General features: G+C 54.2%; 3 protein-coding genes across 10 annotated transcripts in view; 1 reads left to right on the forward strand and 2 right to left on the reverse strand.

Annotated features, from left to right (window-relative positions):
- Nucleotides 1–3261: 3261 nt before the first annotated feature.
- On the reverse strand, nucleotides 3262–9230 carry LOC148055238 (uncharacterized). Of its 7 annotated transcripts, none has more exons than XM_087762034.1 (6): nucleotides 9093–9230; nucleotides 5951–6672; nucleotides 5100–5237; nucleotides 4653–4714; nucleotides 4110–4373; nucleotides 3262–3697 (listed from the first exon to the last, which is right to left on the reverse strand). In XM_087762034.1, the coding sequence occupies exons 1-6, from the start codon at nucleotides 9116–9118 to the stop codon at nucleotides 3650–3652; spliced, it is 1260 nt and encodes a 419-aa protein (XP_087618160.1). In that variant the 5' UTR covers nucleotides 9119–9230; the 3' UTR covers nucleotides 3262–3649. The 7 variants fall into 7 exon arrangements, with proteins under 7 accessions (XP_087618160.1, XP_087618161.1, XP_087618159.1 ...); XM_087762035.1 differs by lacking the exon at nucleotides 9093–9230 and adding an exon at nucleotides 8752–8980; XM_087762033.1 differs by lacking the exon at nucleotides 9093–9230 and adding an exon at nucleotides 7782–8725.
- A 263-nt stretch (nucleotides 9231–9493) lies between these two features.
- On the reverse strand, nucleotides 9494–18931 carry ETV7 (ETS variant transcription factor 7). 2 transcript variants are annotated; one of them, XM_087762044.1, is made up of 9 exons: nucleotides 18798–18931; nucleotides 16694–16811; nucleotides 16240–16404; nucleotides 15852–15959; nucleotides 14814–14996; nucleotides 14362–14504; nucleotides 13903–14003; nucleotides 12024–13257; nucleotides 9494–9588 (listed from the first exon to the last, which is right to left on the reverse strand). In XM_087762044.1, the coding sequence occupies exons 1-8, from the start codon at nucleotides 18801–18803 to the stop codon at nucleotides 13146–13148; spliced, it is 936 nt and encodes a 311-aa protein (XP_087618170.1). In that variant the 5' UTR covers nucleotides 18804–18931; the 3' UTR covers nucleotides 9494–9588; nucleotides 12024–13145. The 2 variants fall into 2 exon arrangements, with proteins under 2 accessions (XP_087618170.1, XP_087618172.1); XM_087762046.1 differs by lacking the exon at nucleotides 16694–16811 and having other exon boundaries at nucleotides 18798–18929.
- A 644-nt stretch (nucleotides 18932–19575) lies between these two features.
- The window catches only part of KCTD20 (potassium channel tetramerization domain containing 20), a 29535-nt gene continuing 27892 nt past the window's right edge, over nucleotides 19576–21218 (forward strand). Inside the window, exon 1 of the mRNA XM_087762037.1 lies at nucleotides 19576–19642. The gene's annotated coding sequence lies outside the window, so the exon portion shown is untranslated. The remainder of the gene's footprint in view (nucleotides 19643–21218) is intronic.

Consider the following 21218-nt stretch of genomic DNA (forward strand, 5'->3'; position numbering starts at 1 on the left):
TTTAAAGGACTTTCTTCCAGCGCTGGCAAACATCTGCAGGTAGAAGAAGGGCAAAAAGTATCATCTCTCACTGCGACTGATCCGAACACGCACGTGCATTGGAAGTGCTTGAGTGTTTGCATGCTGGAAGAAATTGTTTCCATGTTCTCTGTGCATTAACTCTGCCGATTATGTGCATCAGGCCCCCAGGGAACCCGACAGGCGCTGGAGGGAAGAGGCGTAGGATGCTCCTGCTTCACTCAGCACTTGCACCTCCTGGGTCGAGCCGAGCCCCAGCTGCCAAGCTTCAGGAAAGGTGTAAACGATCCCGTGGGACCTGCGGGAACAGGCTCCTCCATCCAGTGCACGGCACGAGGACGGTTTCCTCGTAGGAGCTGGACTTGCTACAAAATGTGGTGCTCCAAGAGCACCCTTGTGAGTGCAAACTGAGCTGAACCGGGAGATGTTCTTCCCCCAGGTTCTCCTTTGGGCATCTTGTAATAGTTTCTTCCCTTGCAGCTGCCACGAAGTAATGTATTAAGTGGGATTTTCCATTCCCAGAGCCAGGTGATGAAGGATGGTGCAGTGGCCATGAAAAAGCCATGATCCCTGCAGAAGCCAAGTGAGTAGCTCCATGGGGAGGTGCACGGTAAATGCCAGAAGGTCCCTAACAAGGAGAAAACCCAGCAGACAGCACAGCCCCATGCCGAGGCAGGGCCAGCCCCAGGAGAGGGGCAGGGGAGGCGAGGCAGGACGGACAAGAGGACGAGTGTCCATGTGCAGGGAAGGACAGGAGGCGTCTGACCTGGCAAGGGGAGGGCAGCACCCCGAAAGCCAGCGGCTCAGACCTGCGAGGACTTCATGGCATGCTCAGACACCCCGGGCTCCCCTTGGGATCCTCAAAACCTAAGAGGAGACGGGCTTTGGGGACACACCTTGGGGTCTGCCGGCCGAGGGGGTGCACAGCCCCATCACAGCAATTCCCACAAATCACCCTGTTACGGGGGGCTTCTCAAGGCAGGGGGGATGCAAAATCTGCCCTGTACCCTCACCTGCTGCAAACTCCGAGGCCCCAGGACAGCAACCCAGGGGACAGCATCCTCCCTGGCCCAGGGCCACGCTCCCGTGAGATGAAACCTTGTCATCATCCTCTTAGGGACAGTGAATTTTGCATTAATTGGCTCATTAAGTGCTGGGCTGATTTTCTAAGCCGCCCTCCCCCACCTGGCACTCGACAAAGCAGGATTAGCGAGGACTAACGACTTCAGAGACCAAGATCCCAGAAAGAACCTGAGATGCTTTCGGGAGAAGGCCCCCCGGCTCGCACTGAGCACCGGCCAGGCAGGGGGCTGTGCAGGGCATGGGGCTGCTTTCTGCCTGGGCAGGATCAGTGCCCAGATGGCCGGCGTCCGTGATCCCAGTGATTTACAGGCGAGGCGATTGCTTTAGCTGTTTGAAGCCACGGCAGGGCGTTTAGGGAAGGATGAAGGTAATACTGAGAGTTGGAAACCGATCAAAACCCCGGGGCTAATAACTTGCCCTTCTTTAATACCTTCTTAATATCTTCAGTGGCCACAGGCAATCAGGGTCTCAATTTTATAACTAAGAGATTAAGCCAAGACGCTGGAGTCACTCATGAGAAGGGACCTGGGCTCCGGGAGCTGCCAGCCCCATGGTTCTGCACCAACGGCAGCCGTGGCTGCTCCTGTCCTTGTCCCACTGAGCAGCGTCCCGGCATCGGGTTGGGTTATTTGGGAGCAGGAGCCCGTTGTACAAAGGGCTGTGCAGGTTTTGCTCCTTGTTTGCCCAGCACCTCTGCCCTGATGGGTGGGGAAAGGCCCAGCGACCGCAGAAGGAGGATATTTGGTTCGGCTGTGATATCGGGAAAAGCGCAGAAGGAAACGGGAGAGACGCGTTGTTTTTCTCACCGGTGTTTTGCCTGGCAGGCACGTCCCATGTGCCGAGGCAAGATGATGTCCTCCGGGAAGTCAGCGAGGAGACAAAACCCTTTTCTGCTCCATGCAAATCCCAACCCACACCCGGCACCGCGTGAGCTCAGATGCAAAACAAACAGGGACATGGCGTGATCCCCCCGCCGGGTCCCCACCGTGTCCCCAACACCGGCTCGCCTGACCCCGGCCACAGCCCCAGCACAGTCCCCCGTGCCCCAGGAACGTCGTGATGGTTTGCAAACAGGTGAGAGCAGTTTCGGTTTCTCCTGCAGTAAAAGTCTCCCAGCTTGGTTCCCAGCCAAAAGGAAACACGGTGCTGGCACCGTGCTTGTTGCTGGCATCACCGGCCTGGGCCCAGGAGTGGGATTTGATGTTTTTCACAGTCCTAATTACTCTGGGCTAAATCAGATGGAGCCCTTGCAAGGCATCCCCCCTCCTTGGGGCTTTTCAGCAGCCAGTGATTCAACCCTCTGTGGCTCTATCAAGCCTTAAAGGCTTCGCAAACAAGGGGTGTTGATCTGCGCGGCGAAGGGCTGCTGCCTTCGTACGAGGCCTGGGCTTCCTCGTTTTGTTTTACTTGGGGTTTTACAAGGACTGAAAAGATCGCGTCCTCCAGGAGCGGAGGGTGAGAGAGCGGTGCTGGGCAGATGCGGGACTGTCACCCCATGCATGGCCCTGACCCAGACCCACAGGTTTGTTTGCCACCACCATCACCTTCAACCCACTAGATCAGCCCACCTCTTGCACACTGCAAGCCCCAAAATTTTGTCCCCTTCACCCCAGGCTGGGTCCAACCCTGGCAAGGGAAATGCTCCTGCCCGTGGCACCGCGCTGAGCGCTGGCAATGCCCCGCGGCCCCAGGCTGCCTTAATCCATGGCCCTACTTGGGGGTCTGGGCACAGATTAGCTAGGAACATTCCCAGCGATTAGGGTTTAATCGCTTTGACATTTCACATCTTCTTAGACCTCGTAGGTGAGACCCCGGCAGCCGTAAATCCCCTCGCTCCTCGAGGGAACGACAGCAAGGGCAGCTCCTGCGCCACTCGGAAACAAGGTTTATCCAGTTCTTGGTGTCAGATCAAGCTGCTTTGGCTAATAAACCTCCTTCTGCTGGAAAGGGAATGGCTATAAATAGTAAAAACTAGCAGGACCGCACCGTCTGTCTGCTGTAGCACTCCCTTTGTGCCACTTTGCATCTGGCTTGAAAGGAGCAGCCCACAACAGCTGTAGCAAAGCAAACGTTATTCCATGTATAATGTCCGTACACATCACCCATTAGACAAACCTGGCTGCCATTTAGGGACCAATTTATTTGAGTTTTAGGGTTTTTTTCCTGAATTGGACACTTGGCTGAGAGAGGAAGCTACAAAAATGATGTTGTACATTCACAGATACGTATAGAAAAGCAGGTAAATAAATATACATACACGAATACAAACACACCAGGAGGTCGAACACGTGCACTTGGTGAGAGCTAAAGTGCAAATACAGGGTTAAATTGGGGGTTTGTTTGATATACAGAGTCTTTGCCACCAGCCAGGTGGGTTTGAAGCATTTCACGCAGCTGTGGCTGTCACCGTGGTTTTCCTCAGAAGATTTTAAATCCACAGTTCAGAAAATCACCCCACATCCAGGTCACCAACGGGGACTGTCCCCCGCATCGGTAAATCGGCATCCTTGGGTTCCCAGGCACCGCAGGCCCTTCGGAGCAGCCGATGTCAGTCCGGGCTCTCGCAGTTGTCTGTACTGAACTTTCCTCTGTCCTGCTGAGACAAAAGAAAACATCCGTGAGGTCCCTTCCCAAACTGAGCTGGTGCTATTGGCCTTCTAGATGGCTTAAGGAGGAAATTCTCCCCGAGGAAAGCTGCAGTTACACCAGGCTGCAACAACGCCATGCACTACAGGGCATCTCCTGGCTGCGGAGACGCAGCGGGCGGGGAGCAAAGCAAGTCCTGCTCCTTGTGTGTGCATGGGCCCCGCTCATGTTGGAGAAAGGCAAAGGCAGCCCAAACAGCACAGGGGAAGATACAGCACAGGGCAAGATGCAGCACCCAGTCACCCCCCATTATAAGCCAGCATGATTGCTACCCACCCAGGTCTATCGATCACCCTAAAATTACACCACTTGCCCTAACTTGCTGCTGGAAGCTCAGCCCCAGTCTCGATCCTCCTCCCTACCTGGAGAATTTTGCCATAGGACAAGGGTGTAAATGAATCTTCCAGGTAGCGGGTGCCGAAGCCCATGATCCTGTTCACTGCCTGGTTGCAGATGCCCGCCACCTTGGCGGTGAGGTGCACTGCGAAGGCAAACTGGATCTCTTGGGGGTTGACGTCGGGTCTGCTGGCCGTCATCTCCCTGCGGACGTAGGCATCGGCCAAGTTCTTGAAGGAGCTGTAGGACATGTCTCTGAAGAACATCCGTAGCCGTGCGTCTTCCTTCACCTGGTTAAGAAGCAAGCGAGTACACACGTTACGAGTGAATAACTCGGTGTGTCATCCTTGCGTTGACGCCTTCGCACCATGCTAGGATTGCAGTTGAGGGAGGACAGACAGACAGCCACAATCACACCCAGTCGGGGAATTAAAAGATGCCATTTCCTTGATTTTACTGAGCATTTCCCTGCACCAGGGAAATCGATGGCGTTGCTGTGTTTTACATCAGTACAGAGCTTGGCCCAAATCCCCTTGACCCCATCCAGCTGACCACAGCTCTCCTCTCACCTGCCTGTCCAGCTCATCTCCTGCACTCTGGAGCAGGGCGACGATTCTCCTGATGGCTTCATCTGCAGAGAGAGATCCCACGTTATCTCCAGCCCTTTCTCCAAGCCTCACGCCCAGGTGCTCCATTTAGTCCCCAAGAAAAATTCCCTGAGCAATGTTTATCCACCCCCATCCCTCCAAAACCCATTTCAGCCTATTGCCAAGTGCCTTGTTATCCTCAGCCAGCAAAACCACCCTCCTGCCTTTGAATTTCTGTCCCCCCAAATCAAGCCCGGATGCTGAAAATCTCCCCCAAAGCCTTCACATGACTGTTCGGGTCACGTAAGCCCCTGGGTCAAGATTGAAGCAGGGTTTGGGTCCCGTGCAGGCTCTGCATGGGGACAAGTCTCGTGCACCTATGTTTTCTATACACGCCAGCGATGAAGCACTTGCAAGGGCAACACTCACCGAGCCCGTCGGCACCGGCCAGCTGTGGTGGCTCCCTGCACCCACACGCTCGGCTCCCCAGGCTCTCGCTGCCCTGCACGATCAGCCCGATCTCTTCCGAGACTCGTGCGTAGTAACCGTCGGGCTGCTCCACGTCTGCTGGAAGGAAAACAAGTATTCAGAAGTGAGGATTTTTTTTTTTTCTGGCCATTGATTGAAAGGCAAAAGCAGCCGCAGCGGTGACTGCATCCACGTGGTGCTCGTGCGCACCCTGGATTAGCGCATACCGCCGCTGAACGATGGAGCTGTGCTCTCTGAACCGTAACCGAGCGGCTGCAACTTGCCCCGAATCTGCTGTAGCTTCGCAGAAATCCCCTCACCGGCTTTTTGGCAGGGGAAGGGCTGGGGCGGGGACGGGGGCATCCCACCGGCTCTGCCTGCCGCACCAGCTGCCCGCGCCCTTCTGCGCAGCAAATCGAAAGCAGCTTAACATTGGCCCTAGAGAGGCTTAAGATTTAATCTCAGGTCTCGAACGCGGGTTTAAACTAAATCACCATGTCCCTTCTTTGCCAGAGGGGGAAAACCTGTGCTTGGGTGGTTACCGCCGAGCAGCTGGCTTGGGGTAGCTTGCTGCACCCACAAGTTGGAGCAATGACGTGCTCAAAGCACGGGCAGATTGACCCTTCCCTGGGGCAGCAGGTTGAGCTTGGAGTCCCCAAAACCTATCCCAAAGCCCAGAAAGCACCGGGAGGGCGATGCTTAGGTTAGAAACCAGCACTAAACACTATAGCTTTCCCAAAAGCAGCCCAGCGGAGGTCCCGTTGGCAGTAGGGTTGGTTTAGGGTCAGGGTTAGGGGTGGTGGGGGTCCCACCTGGCGTGGCTGGCGCCTGGACGTGCCACAGGGGGAGGCAGCTGGGTCGCTTGGCCCTCACCCCGGCTGCCGCCTCTCCCCGCTCCTCCTCCACGTGCTTCTTGAAGGAGAAGACCTTCTTGAGGCTGGGTCTCCTCTTCGGGGCTCTGCCCAGCGGCGGGGATGTGCTCGAGTCCCCTCCGGGTCTTTTAGCTCCTTCTGGTTTGGAGCTGTGAGGAGCTTTGGCATCTTTCTTCTTTGCCTTTTGCCCTGCATGTTCCTTCTGGTCCTCAGGGCTCTTCTTGAAGAGGAAATTTAAGAAACCTTTGAACCAGGTGCGTTGGGTTTTGCCCTGGGAAGAGTTTTTTGTACTTTTCCTCTTGTGCTCCAGCTCCTCTTCAGGGACCTCCCCGGGAGCTTTGCTGTCATCATCCAGAGCCTCATCCAGGTCCGGTGCTTTGGGTCCCTCCTCCTGGTCCTTCTTGGGACTGACTTTGGCACATGAATACTTGCAGAAGTCACTTTTTGACCGTTGCAGCCCGCCTGCCTTCCTCCCTCGCCCTCTGGCTCTCTCCTGAAGCGTTTTTTTGGCCCCCAGTGACTTTTCGCAACAGCTCAGCGAGCGCCTGACGTAGATCTCCAGCACTTTCTTGGCCCCTTGCCTGTCCAGAGAGAGGATCTTGCCCGACGGCTGCATCCCCGCGTCCCACCGCGGCTTCTCCGCAGCCAGAGCCTGCATGTTGCTGTGGAGGAAAACATTTTCAGCCTGATTTTTGCTGTCCCCAGGACGTTGCGTGGTCAGGTTGGGCATGATGGAAATCACCTCCATTTTGGCACCCAAGGGTGCTTTGGGTGTCCAAGACTGTTTATGTTCCCAGTAAATGATCAACCCCTTTTATAGTTGTTACCTGAGCGCTGTTTACACATACTGCACACACAAGGTTTTATGATGGGCTATAGACACCGCTGATAAAGGAACCGAAACTGCGGGGAGCAGAGAGACAAGCTGGGCATGTCTCAGGGGGAGAGCCTGGTTCTCATCCAGAGGGTTTGATCCAGCAAGGGTATCATCCAGATACCGTGGTGCTGTATCTTCCTATTGCAACATATTCCCATACTGCGATGAAAAACTACACGCCAGGAGCACCTCTCCCCCAGCGAATCGCACAACCCAGTTTTTTGAGTATCTCCCCTTAAAGTATTGGCTGCAAAAAAAAAAACACTCCCCAGCAAGGCCAGGTTCTTCCAGCCCTTGGAGAGGCCAAGGTTCTGGCAAATATCCTTGGCCACTGCCAACAGTGGCTGAGCACCTTGCAATGACGCAGCCCCTCCGTGAGCTCTCACCAGCGCAGGGCTGCTAACAGAGCTCAGAGCACTTTCCCATCACCCTTTTCCTCCACATTTACAAGCAAAATTAAACAGGAGATGTTACTATTGAAAAAACAGAGAGCCATGCCTGTGCTTTTTGGTGGCTCTACTTCTGAAACCAATTTCACCCTTCAGAAGACCAGTCTTTCTCCACCACTGAACAGCACACGGGAAGCCAACACCGAAACCTGGCACGCTCAGCTGTCCAAACCGCCCTGGAGCCAGGCATAGGCATCAGCCTCCGCTCAGTCCAGATGAGCATCCTCACAACACACAAGCACACCCACCCACCCCAACAACTTGGCCTTTTTTTGGAGCAAGAAGGCAAGTTTCGTTCACCCAAGCCAACACCAAAGCCATCCGACCACCGGATAATAAATCATTCAACTAGATTTAATCACAGCAAAGCAACAACCCCCATCCTACTCCAATTGATTCCAGTACCTTGGCCACCTCATTCTCTCTTTGCTCCTTTGGTATTTACCTTTCCATCAGTATTTCTGCTCTTCTGGACATATGTCAAGACAGGCTCCTCGGCCAGGGGCCCTAAGGGTTGTCAGGCTCTCCTGGGAGGTGCTGGTTTTATACCTGGGGACGGCAGCTGGTTGAGTTAAGCCCTATTTTTAGCAGCCACTCAGGTAGGAGAGTGGCCAATGCTTCCGCCTGGGATCCCCGCTATCACCTCCCTCGTGGCAGAAAACCAGTGGGTGTGAGTTTCGCTGGAGGAGAAAGCAATTTCCTTGTGACATATAGCAGCAAAACAGCATAAAAATCACCTGTCACCTAGTGTAAGTGCTGGCCTTTGAAACCAGCTATCTAAGCCAGCTGCTTGGCATTTGGTTTTGGTGTGTTTGGTTTTGTTTTTTGTTTTTTTTTTTAGTGGGTGTGATACCATGTATGGGCTTTTCTGGGCTGTTACTGTAAGGAGAAGTCATAGCTTTCTCAGATAAATGGGATTTCAATGCAGCAAGCAGATTGCCCCACTTGCATTCTGGGAGCTTCCAGGAACGTGGATGCTGGGGGCTGTTGTGGGACCGCCAACGCTCTGGGGCACAGTGCTATCAGCTTGTTGCCTAACACCGAGCATGGCTGGGCTGCAGCATCTTTGAAACCCATCCTGGGGTCCTTCAGACAGCCTGTGCACCCACCCTAAAACACGAAACAGGACTGGCTTCATGACCCAAATCCTTTGCACCCCCATGGCTCCCACTCAGCCTTGCCCAGGGGCAGAGCATCTTCCAGGGCCGAACCCACACAACACAGATCTGCACATCCCAACATCTGCAATCTGCCCCTTGGCCAAACAAATTTTCAGCCTTTCTTCTTAAACCAGAGATCCATTTGGCCCCACGGCCATCCCTTTGCACCCCTGTGCCCGTTGCACCCTCCCACGGGCTGCTGCCAGCCATCCTCATTGCTATCTTGCCATCTGATGGCAATATTTCGCACTGCACCTTGCAGGGACGGTGCTGGATGCGGATGCATTTGCCGGGCGGCGGCTGCCGGCACACAGGCTTTGGAAAATCCCTCGGCAAGATTTCCATTGAAGCAGTGCTGCATTTTCTTTAGTTTTCAGCTAGGACGATGTGCTGCCCCGGTCCCTCCCAGATAAAAATGGTCTTTTCCTGATAAGGGGATCAGCTTGCAATGGAACCAGTCCAGGATTATTTTCTTTCTGTTTCTACAAACTTTCTGTGCCATAATTTCCTATAATTGGGAGAGATCCAGTCCATTTCCTTTCGTTTCTCCTGAGCCTACACCGATGAATCAGAGTATAATATTGATTAGAAATTACCTGGTTTTGTTTTTCAGCATCCCCATCTACTTCTGATGAATAATTAAACCATCCTTGAGGAGCTCCATGCTGCTAACTAACACAGGACCACGTCCTTTCATAAGCAGGTCGATTCCAGTGGGTGAGAAGGAGTTTCACAATCAATGTTGTTGTTTTTTTTTCTCTGCAATATCCGTAAAACGAAAAGCCACATCCACTCTAGTGATGGGGCACAATTTGGCCATCTCCAATTTGGAGATCTTGCTACTGGAGATCATCCAAAGCTGCGTCCAAACACCGTCCCTACTCATGAAGGACTTCTCATGATTAAACTGGGAATCAGCGTTGACTTATGGCCTCTTGCAGGCTTTTCCTCTTTGTAGTAGCATTTCTGGACACAGCCTGAAGAAAGGATACCCAAAGTGACTCCAGGAAAAATCTTCACCTGAATTGTGATTCTGGATCCAGACCTTTATCCAAGTTCAGATCCCTTCTGGGACTGGGGACATGCTCAAACCTAATGGGAGAGAGGCATAAGAAAAAGATTTTTGCAAGAGACCTGAGACAAACCAAAAACCAGAGCTGGGGGAAGAGATCCGGATCCAAATTTGTCCGCTTTTCTCATCAATAGTGGGAGAGAATGAGGAAGCTGCCTGGAAACGTGGTCACGTGGAGGGAGTACATAACGCTGAGGCCAGCGACACTGGAGGGAAAAGCAGAACTAAAAGCATGGGGAGATAGCGGGTTTGTTTACAGAAACTGGCTCCAGAAGATGAGAAAAAACAAGGGAGAGGTATTCCCCGCATGGAGCTGTGAGGTGTGGAGGGTTACAACGGGCTCAGAAGAAGGCAGGAGTCAAATCACCCACATTTCTTGGGAGCAAGACAGACAGGCCACAGGCTGAGGTTGGACATCGGGAAAAGCCTCCTTTGCAGGAGGGTGGGACAACCTCAAACAGGTGTCAGGGGTGGGGGATCACCATCCTTGGAGGTCTTCAAGATTTGGCTAGCCAAAGCCATAGCCAATCCAACTGGGTGTTGGAGGCAGTTGTGTTTTAAGTGGACCGCAAAGGTCCCAACACCAGCCACCTGGGCACAAAAATATCTGCAGTTCCAGATCTGAACCACGACGGAGGCATTGAGGGCAGCCACCGCTCCCTGCACCAGCCACAGTTTGGACAGACGGCACAGCCAACACACAGCCTTGGTGGAAACCTCTCGGCCCGGTTGTGTGGTGCCTCTGATCCAAGCACCAGCCCCCAAAGCAAATCCTCTTTTCCTCCAGCCCCAGGACTGATTTTAGCAGCTTCCCTCAGCAGATGAGCAGTGCGAGACAGCAGCGGGCATCCACGGGCATTTGCATTTTCTGCCATGCAGCAGCCTGCCCCAAACACCACCAGGCCTGGGGCTGCTGAAGCATGGATGATGACCTTCAGGGAACGAAGCAACTGCAAACCTTCGGGAAAGCCCGCGCGGGGCACCTGCCTGCGTGCCACCGCCCCTGGACTTCAGCCGCGGTAAAAGTCACCAGCCGCTGCATGCTCTCCCTCCCCACACACCCACGCCAAACACCTCGGCGCAAGCGGCAGTTACTTGGCTGTTTACCGAAAGGGATGGGTCCCTGTGCCCGGAACGCAGCGGGTTTACAGCCCTCCTGCCTCTGTTTACCGCAGGGAAAAGAGACACATCAGCCCTGGAAGTACATGAGGGCTTCCTGGGAGCATGGAAAAAGCTCCTCATTGCAGCCCATCCTTGCAAAGGTGCCCTTTGATTTTCACCCTCCAAGATCCCTCTGGAGCCGCGGTGGCACAGAACAAGGCGGGTTGAGTGCTTTTGGCAGCTTCCCAGCCAGGAGAGGAAACCCCCGTCCGAGTCCAACAGGATCCTTAGTCATCGCGGGAAAAACAGGTGGAGAGAGGGCATCTCGCACGTTCCCTGCGAGCACGGCACAAGCGCCGGGGTCACCAACTGTCACCTGCTCCAACAAAACGAATCACGCAGGCTGGAGAAGTGATGGGATGCTCAGGAGTCATCGGGGCCATTTCCACGGCAAGAAAGCAGAGGGGATATCTTGTTCGGAGAAGGTCAGGAAAAATGCACCCATGGGTGTGTATCCCAAGAGCGATGCAGGTCCAGGACAGGACAGTTGCCAAGGAAGGAGGTCTGCTTTCCCACCAAAGCTGTCCCTCAGGGCTGGGCAGGACGTACGCTGACTCTGCACTGGATTTCACCCCAAGAAAGATCTGGCTTTAGTCTTGTCTGGGACAAAAAGCACCCTTTGTGGAAGGAAGGATGAGGTCTGGGTGCTTCGCTGCACTTCCCTGGTGTAGCGCATCCCCAGGCTGCAGGTTGGCTGGGTGCTGGGGAACCTCCGGTCCCCTCTCCTAGCAGAGATTTTGGCCTCCCGTCCTAGCTGGGACCTCCCAAAGGCTGTGACGCTATCGTGCTCTTTTACCCCACTAGAGCTTCTCGTTTCCTTCTCCTCCATCACTTGACTTCTCAAGCACTTGCATTTGGCCAACAAGCTGGTGATTTTTCTGGAAGTGAAACTTCTCAGCCAGCATTTCCGAAGATGTCGTACTGTTGACGTTTTGCCAACCGGCCACCATGTGTCCCACCACCATCTCTTGCTGGCTACAGCCCACCAGCACCTCCAGGCTCCAGTTAATGGGTATAAAATAGTTTTGGAGGAGCGACTCCAGTTACAGCAAAAGGGACTGTAGTTTCAGGTTGGCAACAACCAGTTTTGGCGGAAACCTCAGTCACCAACCCTTGCCAATGTTTTTCACAAGACTGACGGTTCCCAGACCCATTCGCAGCATTGCTGCCCCAAACGCGGTGCCGATGCAGCTCTGAGACGGCAGCTTAGGCTTGGGAAAGGGTCCAGAGCAAAAATATGAGGCAGCAGGATAATTTCTGCAGTGGTGCAAAACAGAGGTTGGAAGGAACTCACCTTTTCCTACCAGCCATGAAACACGATGCTGCTTCACGACCTGTATCTGCGCTTGTCCACGTAGCCACCAAACGCCGTGTGTTTGCACTGCGTTCACCCGTCAGCTGCTGAGCAGCTCGGACCGTTGCACTCTGGTTTAGGGGCTGCCAAGCCTGGGGACAAGATTTGGGTGCCCACAGGAACTGGTTTTAAATGAGGAAGGCTTGGATTTCCTAGTTTCAGACCTTTGACTAGCAAGAAATGGGATTTTCAACCCTACACAGTCACAGGATTTTACTTCCTCAATGAAAAGCAACCTGAAAATAATAGTGGATATTTTTGGATTTAAAAAGAAAACAAACACACGTTGTTCCTTCCCGGTCACTAACAGCGCCTGGGGTTGCAGGTATTCCTGCTTCAGACTCAAAGCAAATAACCACGTGTCTGACGATGAGTGTGGACATATTCACGACTGGGTTTGTTTCTTTTCACATTATTTAGTCAGCTAATTACAAAAAGCATTACATGGAGGGAAAGGAGTTAAAATGAGACACAGCTTAGGGCATCCGTGCAGCCTGGAGCTCCAGCCAGGCTGGATCCAGGCAGATATTTCAGTACACTCCCACCCTTAATCACAGGAGCAACCCCACAGGAGACAGGGAGATTCCAGTGCACAGCATATCTGCGATATAAGTCCGTTTCTGAACTGGGGAAATGGCTCAGATTCAGAGCAGCGTGTTCACGCTTAGGGCCACTGCTCTCTACAAAAGCGCTTCGGTAGATGGTTGACCAGGAGCACAGGCTCCGGTGGTCTGCTGTAAGAATGGAGCAGTCTTTACCAGCCAGTTTAAACCTTAAAGACAAGCATCAACATTTACAGAGCAAAAAATATCACACTCCCTCCCAGCAGACAGAAGAGAAGTGAGCAGAAGACCAGCCCACACGTTCACCAGTGCTTTTGGGGCTGGGGGACGGTTTCTGGGTGTGTTTTGCTAATGAAGCCCCAGAGATGTCACAGCTTTGGCTCAAGGCAGGTTTTGAAATCCAGGACCAGCTCTGTGGCCTTCTGTCCCTGAGATGCAAGAGACGCCGGCACTTCCCAGCGGAGCACAAGTCTGTCTGCGATGCACCTTCAAAGATTTCCTATGCTGAAACCTCCAGTGGGTCTTCTTTCAAATCCTCATGGTCCTCATTCTCCAGCTGCTCCAGTGTGCTGGATTTCTCATGGATGATCTCCCCAGGAGTCTTCAAAAACCTGCAATACATTTATTTAATGGCTTTAAGGGCATGTCCAAACCCAGCCCCAAACCAGGCTGTAAATGCCGGAGCCCTTGCCCTCATCAGTTGAGCTCTGGAGCTCACCAGAGGGTATCTGCCATCCCCGGGCTTCACTGAGGATCCCAGCTCTTGCTTTGCACCAGGATGCACTGAGCCTGGGGAGACAAAGCTCAGCGCTCATCGGCCCAGAGCTGGCATTCTAAGTCCAAACTAGTCCAGGGAAGCAGCCAGCACTGAAAACAGGAGGCTCTTGACTTATTTCCACCCTTTCCTCTGTCTGGAGGTAGACTTTAGATCTGGTGTCACTGGGGAACAGGAGGGACCTGTCCAGCTTGGGTGGGCTTGGGGGCCTTTCCTCCAGCACCAACTGGACTCCATGCAGGAGAGCGGATGGATGCTGGTCTGCAGTCCTGGAAAGCGCATCAGATGGGACCCAGAGCCCAGGCGGCCCAGCTGCCAGGTTGCACAGGACAGAGCCTGGACACAAATCCACTGGGGTGTTGCATTTGCAGGGGAGGATCTTGCTGGATGAAGCAGCTGCCAACATCTGGAGCCCACCGCCTTCCCGTGCCCCATCTGCACTGTCCCAGGCAGCTCATTTCTGTGATCTGCTTCATCTCACCTGAACAACAGCTTCTGCCCTGGCTCCTTTTTGATGATGTTAAGCTTGTAGTAATGTCTGAGCGCTCGTGACATCTTCTCATATGTCATGTTCATCCGGTTCTGGAAGCAGAAAAGAATTGGGGAGGGGGGTGTGAGTAAAAGCAAGCACCAACACCTGGTTTGGGTCTGTCTGCAGCAGGACCACACGTGGGATGTTCGAGGTGGTTCTTGGGCACTGCAGGCTGCAGTGTGGGTCTCTAACCCAGACTCCCTTCTGGGTCCACAGCCATCATGGTTTGCTTTCCGGGGGATGAGAAAGCCTCCCTCTTTAATCACCAGGAGGGCAGCATCTCTCAGTAGCCCTGCGCCCACTCCGTCTCACCCTTCCCAGTCCCTGTGCCATCAGCTCTGGGGAACAGGTCACGAAGGTGACATGCGGAAGCCCAGGAATGATGAATTTGTTCTCAACTACATTTACCTTGTGGTTCCCCCAGAGCTGGGCAAGTCCGTTGGGGTTAACAACGCGGAAGACCTTGGCTTCCTTGTCTTCCCATTTGATGTAAGGTTCGTAGCGGCTGTCAGAGAGGAGCTGGTACACGTAATCCCACAGCAACCTGCAGTCTGAGTGCCGGTGGAGAATAAATAGTCACAGAGCTCCCACTAAGGCACTTGCGCTCCAGTGAGGGTCAATCAGCAACAGGATTGCACGTGTTAGCAATGATAATAAACATGAGAATTGCCCAGAGCTCATACACGGCATTTTTATTTCTAAATCGCAAAACACTAGCAGGAACTATGATTTTTCAGGTGGGGAAACTGAGGCAGGGAAACACACACTGATGCATGGAATAAATGGAAGGGAGACATGGGCAGACAGGACAGAGCACATTCTCATTTCCCCAAGGAACCAGGCTATAAATTCCTATTTACCTGCAATTTTCCCATCTACTGGGGCTGCCAGGGTCATAGGAAAAGAGCAGATGGCACCTGCCCTGCAGCTGCCCTCCGAGCTGTGATGGGAGAGGTTCAGCGGCTCTGCGGGGCTGTGGGACACAGGCTGTTCTGCACCCCCCAGGCAGGAGGAAACACCAACTGAGGCACTACAGTCTGTCCCTACAAAAAATAAGCAAATAATCCTGTGGTTCATTGTGGCAGGTCCCAGGACATCTTCCAAAGCCCTGAAAGAGGTGGGGAGGGACAGCCCAGGTTGGCTATCGGCCCAGTCCCAGGAGGTAGGTCCTGAGGAAAGCCTGGGATTTTGCTAAGGCAGGAGCAGCAGAAGGTCCAGGGGGGTTAGAGGAGATGCCAAGTAGGGTGAGAAAAGCTGGAACAGGAGAATGCACCAGAGTACAGGCACTCCCCTGTAAACTGCTATGAGGGCTTAAGATGTTCATCACGCTACACCTGAGCCAGCAGAAGAGCTCAGGAAAACACTCCCAGATCCACCTCAGTGCAAAACCAGCCACTGATACCAACCTAGGCCCCCCTGAGGACATTGATAAGCCTCACTGGCCCTGACCAGCCTCACCTGGGGCTTCTCCCCACTCCACCCATTGGCCCAGCAGCTCTATTTAAGCTCAGCCCTGGTTCTTTATCCCTTTCCCAGCTATGCTGCAGGAGGACTAGTCTGCAGCTGGGTCTGTACCTCTGCCTGGCTATTGACCCTCCCTGACCCAGACTTCAGTCTGCAGATGGACTTCCCAGGGTAGCCATAGCCTTGCCTGGTCACCGTGGACCCACCTGGTGCTGTCTAGGCCTGACTCTGACCAGACCTGCTTCATCACTACAAACTTCCTTGATGACCTGGACTTTGTTGGACCTGGCTGCCATCTCCAGGACTGTCCTGCTTGCCTTGCTCAGGTAGTGTGGGATGGGTTCAACGGGCTAGGCTTCAAACCCCAGATGTGTGCAACCCACTGTACTGAGGGCAGGCTCTGCTTGATGGACAGCTGCCATCCTCCATCATACCTTCCTCTGGGCTCCTGGCTTCCCTGAAGGGTGGGCTCAGCAAAGGGCTGCACACCAGGGCTCTTCTTTGAGTTTTGATATACTGGAGTATTTCATACAACACATCACCTGCAGGGAAGGAAAGACTGCTCAGATGACTTTGTATTAGCCTCTCTCAGTCGATGTTGTTGCTTAGACTTCTGTGCTACAGAGTAAGAGGTTATTCCCCATCCCAAAGCATTTGCAGTCCAGATGGACTAAAGGAAAGAAGAGGGTTGTCCTTGTCTCCAGCACCCAAGTGGCCAGAGCTGAAGCCTGGTCTGCTGGGACCCATCCAGCCCCTCTCAGCAGACCACAGCTTGTGCTGTACTTGGATGGGCCTTAGAAACACCCTTGCACTTAGTCTAACCTGAGCTCGGAGCTCGGTATCTGAAGTCATCCTTGGTGAGGATGCACAGGGCTTTGCCGTTCATTTCAAACTTGCTTTCGTCGGTTTGCCGAAGGGAATACTCTTTCTCAGCCCATCTTAGCCAGTGGATCACGTCATCCTTGCTCCACAGTGAGGGCTGGATTCCTGAAACCAGGAGCAGCCTCTGAAACAACTCAGTCTCCATTTTCAAAACTGCTAAGGGGCAGGGTGGGACACTAGTCTTCTCCATCACCAAACTTTCCCTCTATATTAAGCACTCACAGGTCAAAAACACCCCAAAGAGAGAAAATGAACCCTGATGACTGGTCCATCTTGTCCCCCTTTGACAGCAGGGAATGGTCCCTGGGTGGGACACCGTGGCTGTACCCACCATGTCCCACCCTGTGGGAACTCCTTTTTTTAAGCAGCGTTGACTTGCTCAACATCTACTCACTCAGCCTGCCTGGAAGCCTGAAGATCTCCCCCTCGCTGATGGGTGTGTGTCTGGCCTGGGATGGGGGCGGTAACAGAGCTGTGACAACGGGGCTGGGAGAGCTGACTGCCACTTTACCCTGGGGAAAAGAGATCAAACACATCAGTGGGGGGAAAATTCCCAGCTCTGGTCCTGCTTTTGCTTTGGAGATGCCTCCACTGCAGTAAACGACTCAAATATTTCCTAACCGGTTTCTCATAGCAGCATGATGTGCTGTCTGCAGCTCTTCCATGCTGGTTTTAGGCCCTTTACCAGCCCCAGGATGAATCTCTGGTTGCCCAAGATAGTGTCAGTAGCCAGAGATCCCCCTCTCTTTCTCCAGCTCTTTTCTTTAGCAGAGGTACCTGCCCTCACCCAGGCTCTGGGTGTGGGTTATCCATCCCCGCTGCCCCATGGCTGCAGGGAAGTGGAAGGTGGAGCCAAGCCTGGCAGAGCCTGCAGTGCCCGTGCTGGCTCCCGCATCCTGCAGGATCCTCAGGTGCTCGTTGCATGCCCAGGCTTTTAGGACAGTACTTCAATTCTTTCGAGTTGTGAAAATACAGCTGGCAATAATGCTTCGATTTTTGTCTTAAAAAACACTGCATGAAGAGATCTCTAACTTTTCCCCCAGTAATCATTTGGGCATAAGTGGAAATAGCCATCCCATGGTTTAGAGAGATGTCCTCTCATCTTTGCTCTCCTGCCATTAAGTCCCAGCCTCTCAAGAATTACTCCTCCCTCCTGGTTGCTCATTAAGGAGCCTCTCCAGCCTCCCCGAACGGGTGAGATGATCGGTGCTGGGAGCAGAGGCAGCCCCAGCACCTCTGCTGGGCTGGGGGGTCGGCATCGGCCCCGCGCTGCCTCCGGGCTCTCACCCAGAGCACGTGAGCCTGAAGGGAGCTCGGCTCCTGCTTTCAGCCCCATCGAGATCTTGAAATATTACTGGCAGCCAAGCAGATAATATTTCCCCTTAAAAATCTATTAACGTGAATCCCAGCAATTTCTCAGCTTCATTCTCTGGAAAATTAACAACTTTGCCTGCAAATAGTATTTTCTGAGGTAGCTGCCAACTCTGAGCCTTCAATACAGCCTCAGGTGGATTTTCGGAGGTGGTTGGAGCAGCCAGTGCTCCTCGACTGCGTGTGGGGGCAGAGGAGCTGAGCTCCCCTGAAAAATCAGGGGTGAAGAAAGTCACGGTGTGCACTGACAGAGCAGATGGTGGTCGGCCACATCTTCAGTGCAAAGCTGGTGTCCCCAAAACCCGGAGCACAGGAGCAAAGCGCTCCATCCCTCCGGGGGAAAATGCTTCCCTGTGATCCTGGGGGAGTTACAGCAGGAGAAAGGCAGCAGCGGGGTGAGGGGTTTCTTTACCAGAAGGATGGGTGTTAATTTTTCTGCTAGTGGTGGAACCGTTGCTGGCTGTCTCGGGGTTGCTGGTTTTAGCAAAGCAAGCAGCTGCATGATATTGTATGAGAAAACCAGAGAAACTCCAGTATAAACTTGAACAGGCTTGGTAGCAATGCAAACTGTGCTCTGGATTCACTCTAAGCAATAAGCCATGGGAAAAATAAAAGTGAAAGAAATTAGCGGTGTATTTTGTCTAGAACTCCTCTAGAAATGTATTTTAGTTTTCTCCCATTGGTGTGACTCTCTTACAATGAGATTTACAGTAAAAACAGACCAAACGTGTGATATTTTTCTTGCTCCTAAAGATTTCTAGGGCTTGAGACGCATTCTTAATTTTTATTACTTTGTTCCGATTTCATGTTCTTGCTTTTTTGTCCTGCTTAGCTGTTTTCCCACGTCTCTGAGATGGCATTTCCTTGCTGCAAGAGGGAATATTGTCCTTGGCAGGGTTCGAGTGGGAAAGTGAGAAAAAGGGGGTGAAAATGAAACCCCAGATGTGCGAGAGCAGCTTTCGGCTCAGTTCCAAATTCGGGGGGATGGAGCCCCCCGGCTGCTCGGGGAGGCGGATGGGGGGTCACCCCCCCCCCCCCCCCCCCTCCCCGGGGGGATCAACTTCCAGCCCGTAACTGAGGGGGGGAACCGGGGGGCCGGGAGCGGGCTGGGGGCAGGCGGCTCTTACCTGCATCCCCGGTGGCGGTGGGTGGCCGCTCCCCGCAGCGGTGCTCGGCGCTGCCCCTGCCCCACTGCGACCCGGTGCTCGGCGCTGCCCCGGTGCCCGGCGCGGGTGGGTCCCGTCCCTGCGACCGCTGCGGCTTCGGCGCGATCCTTCCGGGAAACGAAATCGAAACGAGCCGGAGCCCCGGGAGGCAGGAGAGCGGCGGGGGGAGGCGGCAGCGCCCGGGGGACGTGGTCCCGCGTCCGTGTGTCGTCGTCGTCCGTCTGTCCGTCCCCCCCCCCGGCACAGCCTCCGCCCGCTGCCGGGATCGGGACAGCGCCGGTGGCCCCAACCGGCCCGAGGGTCCCTGTGTCCCTGAGGATCCCTGTTCTCCCCTACCCCGGGCAGGGCCGCGGGGGCGGACGCGCTGCCGGAGGAGGGAGGGGTCCCGGGACACACCGGGGCGGGGAGGGAGGAGCAGCTCGAGTATTTGCTTTTATCCCTTTTCTCTACCGGACATGGTCGGGACGGGACAGCGCTGCTGCTAACGGGGCCGAGGGGGCTCGGAGAGGGGCCCGGTGGGTTCGGGGAGGATGCACACAAGAGGACGCGGAGGCGGGTGCACGGCGGAGGGCACACGGAGCACTGGGAGGTGCACCGGGAGGTGCACGGCGATGCACGCGCACCGGGATACGCGCGCACCGGGATACGCGCGCACCGGTACGTCCCGTCCCGCCCCGTCCCCGTCGCTACCCGATTGGCCGCGCTCTGTGAGCGCGGCCAATCGGGTAGCGACGGGGACGGGGCGGGTCTTAGCGGCGGGACCCCACCCTCCGCCCGCCTGAGGGAGCGGCCTCGGCGGGGACGCGGTGAGTGAGGCCTAAAGGCGGGGGCCGGGGGCCTTTCCTCGCCCTGCGTGGGGCCTAGGATGATCTGTGGGGCTTTCCCGGTTTTCCGGGGGGGGGCTTTCCGTCCCCCTATGAGGCTTTGAGGGGCTTTAGGGGCCTTCCCGGCCGTCTCTCTGCTTTGAGGGCGACTTATGGGCCTGGGGGAGCCCGGTGTACGCTGTGGCCTCGGGGGAAGGGGGGCGCTCAGGGTGCGGGGAAGGCCTTCCCTGTCGCCTGCGGGTATTGAGGAGGATGTTTGGGGGGCCGAGGGAATGTTTGGGGGGTCACAGTGGGCTCCATTGTTCTGTGTGGGCTTTGGAGGGGGCCTGTGGGGCGGGGGGGGGGGTCTTCCTCTGTGGGCATTTGGGGAGGGGGGTATGGGGCCTTCTTTGTGTGCACTGAGGGAGCGCCATCTGAGGGGCTGGGGATGCCTCCCCCTGCCCCGCGTTTACTTGCAGAAGGGGCCTTTGGGGCCTCTCCTACACCTTTGTCTCTGTTTGGCAGGGGGCTGGAACTGTTATCCCTTGAGTTAATGCTGCATCCTTGCATCTTTGACACGTTACCCCTTTCCCCTGTACTGTGTAGGAGGCCTCAGGGCCTGGACTGTGCCCTTTAGTGAGGCTGCTACTTGTGACCACCACCCCCGGAGCACGGAACAGGCTGCTGGGTGGTCACACTGCCCTCCTACGCGTGTTCTGGGGTTGTAGGCTGGGGCATTATTATTCTTAAGCATGTTTTTAGGGTTGAGGTTACCCTCCCTTTCCTCCCTGCTTTCTGGCCTCACTGCTTTGAAAGGGAGCAGGAATTTCTAAGGGGTTTTACCCTAAACGGGTGCAGTAAGTGAGACCTCAGCCTGCCTCTGCTCGTAGGCACCGTTTTGCGTTGTGGCATCTCTGATCCTGCTATCTCTGTACTGTCTTCTCAATGACCTTAGGCTTTTCAGGGAAGAGGTAATAATAATAATAATGCAAACAATCCTGGGCATAAGCCTGAGAGGCTGAGAACACACCTCTGTAGCAAGAGTGTTTTGAATTACTTTGTCAGGGTTGCTGCAAGCCCAAATCCTGTTGTAGCAGTAGGTTATGGCTTTAAGGCAGAAAATTCACCTGCGCTCCCTGTGCCTGCCTTATCCTCCCCACAAAGTGGCAATCCTTCCTGCTGGCGTTAGCAGCGATCACGAACTGTTAGTGGGAAGGAGGCTGTGTCTGGGGAATCAACAGAAAGGCACAGCTCTCCCTTTTGAGGTGTGTCCTTGCTTACCCCAGTGCCCGGACTGTGAGACTGCACTGTTGACAGTCACCTGCGTTCAAGGGTTATAGATACTTCTGCCTTGGTTCATAGAAGCGTTTTCAGTGATGTAAACATCGAAACAGTGAATTACTAGGCTCAAAAACTGTGGGTTAGTCTGTAAGCAAAGCTGCTTCTTGTTAGTTATTATTCTTCAGACTCAATTTACACGTGCCTTTATTGCAGTGGAGCAATTTTATTTAGTGAAACAGTCACCTTTTACTAAAATAAATTGATGATGTTTACAAGTTGTGTGTACTTATGTCACTAA

This window comes from Nipponia nippon, unplaced genomic scaffold (genome assembly GCF_047370975.1).
Source record: "Nipponia nippon isolate SJK-2023a ecotype South Korea unplaced genomic scaffold, ASM4737097v1 scaffold_25, whole genome shotgun sequence".
NCBI classification, from domain to species: domain Eukaryota; kingdom Metazoa; phylum Chordata; class Aves; order Pelecaniformes; family Threskiornithidae; genus Nipponia; species Nipponia nippon.

What these genes read in the sequence shown, in the direction of transcription:
- LOC148055238 (XM_087762028.1), bottom strand. Translation starts at nt 6,758, where the DNA reads ATGGAGGTGATTTCCATCATGCCCAACCTGACCACGCAACGTCCTGGG. An exon ending in CCAGGCGCCAGCCACGCCAG is followed by an intron (nt 5,238 to 5,950) that starts GTGGGACCCCCA and finishes TTTTCCTTCCAG; the next exon opens with CAGACGTGGAGCAGCCCGAC. An exon ending in GAGATGAGCTGGACAGGCAG is followed by an intron (nt 4,374 to 4,652) that starts GTGAGAGGAGAG and finishes CTTCTTAACCAG; the next exon opens with GTGAAGGAAGACGCACGGCT.
- ETV7 (XM_087762044.1), bottom strand. An exon ending in AGCTCTGGGGGAACCACAAG is followed by an intron (nt 14,004 to 14,361) that starts GTAAATGTAGTT and finishes TTCTGCTTCCAG; the next exon opens with AACCGGATGAACATGACATA. An exon ending in GGGCAGAAGCTGTTGTTCAG is followed by an intron (nt 13,258 to 13,902) that starts GTGAGATGAAGC and finishes AATGTATTGCAG; the next exon opens with GTTTTTGAAGACTCCTGGGG.